Source organism: Myotis nattereri, assembly GCF_964212035.1.
Source record: "Myotis nattereri genome assembly, chromosome: 8".
In the NCBI taxonomy this organism is placed as follows: Eukaryota; Metazoa; Chordata; class Mammalia; order Chiroptera; family Vespertilionidae; genus Myotis; species Myotis nattereri.
In genome coordinates, this window is record NC_138083.1 from 65110970 (window position 1) to 65119029 (window position 8060).

General features: G+C 41.7%; 1 protein-coding gene across 1 annotated transcript; it reads left to right on the plus strand.

Moving 5' to 3' along the window:
- The first annotated feature begins 2933 nt into the window (after positions 1 to 2933).
- MC5R (melanocortin 5 receptor) lies at positions 2934 to 6717 on the plus strand. Its single transcript, XM_081096455.1, has 2 exons — positions 2934 to 3662; positions 4538 to 6717. Exon 2 carries the CDS (start codon positions 5039 to 5041, stop codon positions 6059 to 6061), a length of 1023 nt encoding a protein of 340 aa, XP_080952581.1. The 5' UTR covers positions 2934 to 3662; positions 4538 to 5038; the 3' UTR covers positions 6062 to 6717.
- Positions 6718 to 8060: the final 1343 nt, after the last annotated feature.

Genomic DNA, 8060 nt, shown 5'->3' on the forward strand with positions numbered 1-8060 from the left:
CTGTTTCTGTTCTTTTGTTGCTGTTTCATTTAGATTCCACATTTAAGTAAAATCATATGGTATTTGTCTTTCTCTGTCTGACTTCTTCACTCGGCAAAATGCCCTCCAGGTCCATCCATGTTGTTGCAAATGGCAAGATTTCATGCTTTTTTATGGCAACTAATATTCTATTATTTCATATCTTTATCCATTCATTTATCAATGGACATCTAGTTTGCCTCCATATCTTGGCTATTGTAAATGTTGCAATTAGCATTTGAGTGTATGTATCTTTTTGAGTTAGTGTTTTTTATTTTCTTCAAAATACCCAGAATTGGAATTGCTGGGTTGTATGTGGTTTTATCTTTACTTTTTTTGATGAAATTCTATAGTGGTACAGCAATTTACAATGCAACCAATTGTGCACAAGGGTTTGCTTCATCAACACTTGTTATTTGGATGCCTTTATTTTATTATTTCCTTGTCTGGTCGCTGTGGCTCGGACTTCTAATACTATGTTGAATAAAAGTGGTGAGAGAGAGTATCCTGGTTTTCTTACTGATATTAGAAGAATAGCTTTCAGCTTTTCATCATTGAGTATGATGTTAGCTGTGCATTTGTCATGTATGGCCTTTATTATGTTGAGGTATGCCCCCTATATAACTACTTTATTGAGTGTTTATCATAAATGTATGTTGAATTTTGTCAAATGCTTTGTCTGCTTCTATTGAGATACGACTTTTATTTTTGGATTTGTTAATGTGGTGTTTGATTGATTTGTGTTTATTGAACCATTCTTGCACCCCTGTAATAAATCATGGTATAATTCTTTTAATATGTTGTTAAAATTTATTTTGCTAATATTTGCTGAGAATTTTTGCACCTATGTTCATCGGGGATATTGTCCTATAATTTTCTTTTATTGTAGTGTCTTTGTTTGATTTTGGTATCAGGGTAATGCCAGCCTTGTAGAATGAGTTTGAAAGCATGCCTTCCTCTTCAAATGTTTTGGAATTTTTTTGAGAAGAAAAGATATTAATTCTTTTTTAAATGTTTTTCTTCTGTGGAGGTTGTTTGTTTGTTTGAAGGGTTTTGATTACTGCTTTAATTTCATTGCTAGTAATTGGTCTGTTCAAAGTCTCTGTTTCAGTATTGGAAGATTGTATGTTTTTAGAAATTTATTTATTTCTTCTAGATCAGGGGTCCTCAAACTTTTTAAACAGGGGGCCAGTTCACTGTCCCTCAGACCGGTGGAGGGCTGGACTATAGTTTTTTAAAAAAACTATAAATAAATTCCTATGCACACTGCACATATCTTATTTTGAAGTAAAAAAACAAAACAGGAACAAATACAATATTTGTATTTGCATGTGGCCTGTGGGCTGTAGTTTGAGGACCCCTGTTCTAGATTGTCCAATTTGTTGGCATATAATTATTCAGAGTATTCTTTTTAAAAAACATATATAAATTTTTATTGATTTCAGAGAGGAAGGGGAGAGAGAGAGAGAGAGAGAGAGAGAGAGAGAGAGAGAGAGAGAGAGAAACATCAATGATGAGAAAGAATCATTGATCGACTGCCTCCTGCATGCCCCCGACTGGGGATTGAGCCCATAATCCGGGCATGTGCCCTGACTGGGAATCAAATCATGACCTCCTGGTTCGTAGGTCGATGCTCAGCCACTGAGCCATGCCAGCTGGGCCAGAGTATTTTTTAATGATCCTTTGTAACTCTGTCATGTCAGTTGTAATCTCCTTTCTTTTATTTATGATTCTATTTAATTGTGTTCTCATTTTTTCTTGACAAGTCTTATTAGAGGTTTGTCAATTTTACTTATCTTTGGAAAGAATCAGCTCTGGTTTTATTGATATTTTCTATTTTTTTTTTTTTTAGTCTATTGCATTTATTTCTGTGCTGACAAGTATTTCCTCCCATCTATTTACTTTGGATTTTGCTAGTTCTTTTTTCCTCGATATAAAGTTAAATTTTTTATTTGGGGGTTTTCTTGTTTCATGAGGTAGGCCTATATCTCTATAAACTTTCCTCTTAGAACTGCTTTTTTTTAAAAATATATTTTATTGATTTTTCACAGAGAAGAAGGGAGAGGGATAGAGAGCCAGAAACATCGACGAGAGAGATCAATCAGCTGCCTCCTGCATGCCCCCCAGTGGGGACGTGCCTGCAACCAAGGTATATGCCCCTGACCGGAATCGAACCTGGGACCCCTGAGTCCGCAGGCTGATGCTCTATCCACTGAGCCAAACCGGTCCGGCTCTTAGAACTGCTTTTGCTACATCCTGTAGATTTTGAAAAGTTGTGTTCCCATTTTCATTTGTCTCAAGGTAGTTTTTATTTTCTCTTTGACTTTTTCATTGACCCATTGATTGTTCAGTAACATGATGTTTAGTCTACATGTGTTAATGTGTTGTTTTTCCATTTTTTCTTCTTGTAATTGATTTCTAGTTTTATTCTGTTGTGGTTGGAAAAGTGTTTGGTATGAAAAGTGTTTGAATTTATTGAGACTTGTTTTGTGGTCTAACATATGATCTTTTCTGGAGAATGTTAGTGTGCACTTGAAAAGAATTGCAGTTTTGGATGAATTGTATACATATTTATGAAGTTCATCTGATTTAATATGACATTTTGGCTAATATTTCCTTATTGATTTTCTGTCTGAATGATCTATTCATTGATGTAAGTGGGGCATGAAGGTTCCCTACTATTATTTTATAACTGTTACTTTCTCCTTTTCTCCCTGTAAATATCTGCTTTATGTATTTAGGTGCTCCTATGTTGGGTGCATGAATATTTATGAATGTTATATCCCCTTCTTGCATTGACGCTTTTATCATTATTTAATCCCTTCTTAGTCTCTTTTTTGTCCGTTTAAAAATGTTTTATTTGTATTAGGTACCAGAGAAATGGGAGATCCAGAAACTATTGCCAAAAGCCAGGATATCTGGCCAGAGGAAAAATCTCTTTTCTCTTTTTGCTTGAATAACAAAAGCACGTTGGTAGTGGTCGACCTGGCATGGCGAACACAGCCCTTGTGGAGGATTTAAAGTCTGGGGCCACCAAGGGAGTGTGCAGCAGGGTCAGAACTGAGGGTTCCAGACTCGGGTTTCCCAGATAGTCATTGGGGACCATTGGGAGAGAAGGACTGATAGAGGGAGAGGAGAATCTGAGCTGTTAATGAGCCATCAGCATTTTCATCGCTGCATAAGAGGAAGAGAAAAGAAGCAAAGCCAAAAAGCACAACCATTTAGGAAACACATTTGAACGCAGTTTTGGGGAAGGATTCTCCACAAACAGAAGAACAGAACGTTGTTCTATGCAGGTGTCACCGAGAGCGGCAAAGGCTCGCTCGCAGCCAGGGCTGCATCCGCCTGCGAAAGGGAGGGTCATGCTCCGGGGCTCTGACCGCTAGGTGGTGCCTGAGGTCCGCGCCTGGGAAAAAGCGCCGAGAAGGGGTCCCCAGGGAGCCCGACACGGAGGCGGGGCTGCGAGGCTGTACAAAGGCCGGAGCGGCAGCCCGGCTCAGGGCGCCTGTGCGCTGTCAGAGGAGTCCCGTCCTGGGTGATGGCAGTTCGGCTCCCGGCAGCCGTCCCAGCCTGTGGATGCCAGTGTCCCGAGCGAAGGGCCCACGGGCTGCTGAGCAGGAGAAGAGGAGCGGGGTAGAGCGCTGGTAAATAGCCCACTTTCTTTGTACTTAAAATCGCCTTGAAAGGAATGCAAACGCATGCCTCACTGTCACGGGCAAGAGAGCTACTTGGATATTTATACAGCTTGATACGATGATTAATGTAATTGTATAATTGGCCACTCACTATCCCTGAGACAGAACTAGGCAAAGTGACAAGTGCTTACATTTCAGTAAAAACTTGTTATTGATGATGAAAAATGATGACAGAAATTCTTACTCCCAGATGTGCTGAGTTTGCAGGGCAAAGGGATTTTTCAGTATAAATCATGGGAGAGAAATTGGGCAACAAAGGAGTGATCTTGCTCTAGTTCTTGGTCAATTCAAATCCCTTGCTTCTTCGTGCTATTTGTATGTGGAACTTATAAAAGTATTTATTAATCAGACTTTGCGGAATTCAAATGCAGAATCAGGGAAAATATTTGTTGAGGGGAAAATAGCATTCTGTGTGTCTCAAATTCAACATGCATGTGCAACTAAATTTGTGAATTGAAGACAGTAACTTTATTTGTGCTTATATTAAAATTAATGAGTCACCTTGGTTACAGTCTTAATTATAACTATGGAGACTGAATCCTAGTGGATTTTAGGAGTGTCAGGACAAATCTTAGGAAGACAACTTACTCGAAATATTGGAAGGACTACTCTGTAAAGTATATGATTGTCTAACCACTATATATCTGAAACTAGTATAAAATAATATTTAATGTAAACTGTAATTGAAAAATTTAAAAAGATGGTCCTGCCATCTTGGACATGAGTAATACAAATATTTGTATAAGCACAATGTTACTACTCTAATAATTGTAAAAATGTTACTAATGTCAACAAAGCATGACATTTATGTTTATTTTACATAGTAGATTATTTAAAAAAGAAGACATCCATCTGTTTCTCTTAAGAGAATATGAGCCTACATATCCTTCAGAAATCTAAGCTCACTGGAGGAAATGCCGTGGCGTAGAGGCCTTAGGAGTGTGCAAATCCGGAGACTGGAAGGGGTTTTATAGGCTGTGTGTTGGGAACACTTTTGAGAGTGAACTTGGGTGCCAGGACAACAAGCTTAAAAAGTGAAACCGTCTCAGGCACACTGAGCTGTGTGGTCACTCTACTAAGAGGCCTGTGAAAGAATGGGGGCCTAGAAGGAGGAGGACCAGAAGGCTGTGACAATTCCAAGCCTGCATGTTGGAAGAACACTGTTCCAGGAGTCCGGGTCCACGGCAGGATGTGTGTATTCCAATACATAGAATCCTAGTACTCAGTGAATGCCCTGGGTCCATTCACCCCCGCTCTCAGGACTGGCTTGCTTCTGGAATGCTGCTGTGTTTCTTTGGTGCACTGTTAACCTCTCTGAATCATGAATGAAAACCTGTTTTGCAGTAAACTTGGTGCCAAGAAGAGGAGCAATGAATTCCTCATTTCACCTGTATTTCTTAGCTCTCAACCTGAACGCCACAGAGGGCAACCTTTCAGGACCGAACGTCAAGAACAAGTCTTCGCCGTGTGAAGACATGGGCATCGCCGTGGAGGTGTTTCTGACTTTGGGTCTCATCAGCCTCTTGGAGAACATCTTGGTCATAGGCGCCATAATAAAGAACAAGAACTTGCACTCTCCCATGTATTTCTTTGTGTGCAGTTTAGCTGTAGCTGACATGATGGTGAGCATGTCCAACACCTGGGAGACCATCACCATATACTTAATACATAATAAGCACCTGGTGATAGCGGATGCCTTCGTGCGTAATATTGACAATGTGTTTGACTCCATGATCTGCATCTCGGTGGTGGCTTCCATGTGCAGCCTGCTGGCCATTGCGGTGGATAGGTACGTCACTATCTTCTATGCCCTGCGCTACCACCACATCATGACAGTGAAGCGTTGCGGGGCGATCATTGCGAGCATCTGGATCTTTTGCACAGGCTGTGGCATTGTTTTCATCATTTACTACGAGTCCACTTACGTCATCATTTGCCTCATCTCCATGTTCTTCACCATGTTGTTCCTCATGGTGTCTCTGTACATACACATGTTTCTCCTGGCACGGACGCATGTCAAGCAGATAGCAGCTCTGCCTGGATACAGTTCCGTGCGGCAGAGGACCAGCATGAAAGGCGCCATCACCCTGACCATGTTGCTAGGCGTTTTCATTGTGTGCTGGGCTCCGTTCTTCCTCCATCTCATTCTGATGATCTCTTGCCCTCAGAATCTCTACTGTTCTTGCTTTATGTCTCACTTCAACATGTACCTCATACTCATCATGTGCAATTCTGTGATCGATCCTCTGATATACGCCTTTCGCAGCCAAGAGATGCGGAAGACCTTTAAGGAGATTATTTGTTGCCATGGCTTCAGGATACCCTGTAGGTTCCCTAGCAGCTATTAAAAGTGCCCTCTGCAGCTTTCTTTTCTCCTTCCTTCACTTTATAATGAAGTCAGTTAGGGGTAATCAAGATAACTCAAAATCAAAACTGTGCATTCCATTTATCTTTTCTCTCGCTCTTGAATTAGTACTTAAGATGCACTCTCCCCCTCCTCCCCCCCCCCCTTTTTTCCTGTGGCGGTGGTTGGGCAGATGTGCACATGCAACTTATCCATTTTGGAAATGGTCTGTGACAATTTATTATTGGCTCATTTTCCTACTACTTTTTCTCCTACTCCCTCCCATTGCTGGGGGCCCCATCCATCTTCCATCTAGTGTGTGTTCAGGGTCTACACAGGATGAAGAGCTGACCATAATGGAAGAAAACTTGTGAATATTTACATCATGTGATTGCTTTCTCTCCCCAGAAACTCTTTTGTAACTTCCTTGATATCCCTGGGACTTATCCACGCTTTCCAGGGTGAAATAGAGTGGTCAAGTTCTTTCCATTTGAAAGTTCCTGTTTATTTGCTATGGGAGCTATAGAGGCTCTTCTTTCTTGAACTTTTGGTTTAATGGCTTGTGTTCATAATTGTCCAAGGATGGAATTTCCTTAATTCTACTTCTGTCAATCATGTTTTTGCTTCTCCCCAGATATAAAACTTTATGCTACAAACCTACATCATGTGGTGTGAAAGTTTCTGTGACTCTTCTTACTGTCTTATTCTGACTCAGTCCGGGGTTTCCAAATGAATGTCTTGGGGACATGTCATGGGCTCCAAGTGTCCCCATGCCTCCCTCCATACTCCCCACCCGCACTGTGACACATGCCCACAACCAAGCCATTTTTTGCTTTCTAAGATGGGTCTGTCTCCGAGTCTGAAACCCTGTCACTCACTGTGTACTTTGCACATCACAATCTGACTCCAGCAGCCAGAGAATGTCAGTGCCCATCTCTCACCCAGGGAGTCCCGTCTTCCCCAGTGTGGAATGGAGTTTGAAAATCTGAGTTCAGGTCCTGACTCTGTCATTGACAGGTGATGCTGCCTTAATCATCTCATTTCAGGTTCCACATCTGTGCTGACCTAACAGTATGGTTGGGAGAACTGCATGCGGAGTGTGAGAATACCTTGGGAACTAGTCAAGCACAACAGGGATTGGATAATTATTTTAAAGAAATGCTGCAGATGGGGTCCATACCAGGGGATGATGCAGAAGGCAGCCATAAGAGCAATAGTCTGGAAACCAGGAGGCCTGCTGGCCAGAGCAGCTGTGTGACCTCTTGGTCTCAGGGTTCTTATCTGAAGCGAAGGGCTTGGTCTTTTAGCTCCTGTATTCCATTCTGTTATTCTTGGTGGTAATGACTTCTCTTTTTTGGGGGGTATTCACTTCTATACTCTTTCCAGTGAAGGAAAATTATAAATAAAGCAGTGTACTACTAGGGTCATTTAATAATGAGCTGTTGAAGCCCTTTGGGGCAGAGGAGCTTCTGGGTGTAGAACACATAAATAACTTACAGATGTGACCCCACCCCTGGCAGCTCAGAGTCCACACACACACACACACACACACACACACACACACACACAGAGAAAATGGTTCTGGCACGAGGAGGAAAGTGCATAAGACATCCAAATCTTTGGAAAATGGCAAATTAGCAGGTTGTTAGCAAATGAGTTTTGAAGGGGCAGCTAGCCCTTCAAATGTTTCCTGTTCCTTTTAGCAGAACAAGCTATGTGTATCTGTGCATGGGAAGTAAGTGATCTCTCTATAATTATGAAGGAAACCACAGTCCATGTTTAAGTGGGATGTCTCAGGAACTCGGGTTCCACGAAAGCCAGCTGCCCTGCTGTCCTGTTCACATCTGTGGCTTTGTTGCCTGCAGTAGCTTCTGATACAGAGCAGGCACTCCACTGCTGTTTGCTATTGTGACTGAGTAAATGTGCATTGAATCTTCTGCCTAACAGCCCTGGGTGCTCCGGGAGGTCACCAGGGTTCCAATCCTGTGCGTAATCACACTTCA

What these genes read in the sequence shown, in the direction of transcription:
- MC5R (XM_081096455.1), top strand. Translation starts at nt 5,039, where the DNA reads ATGAAAACCTGTTTTGCAGTAAACTTGGTGCCAAGAAGAGGAGCAATG.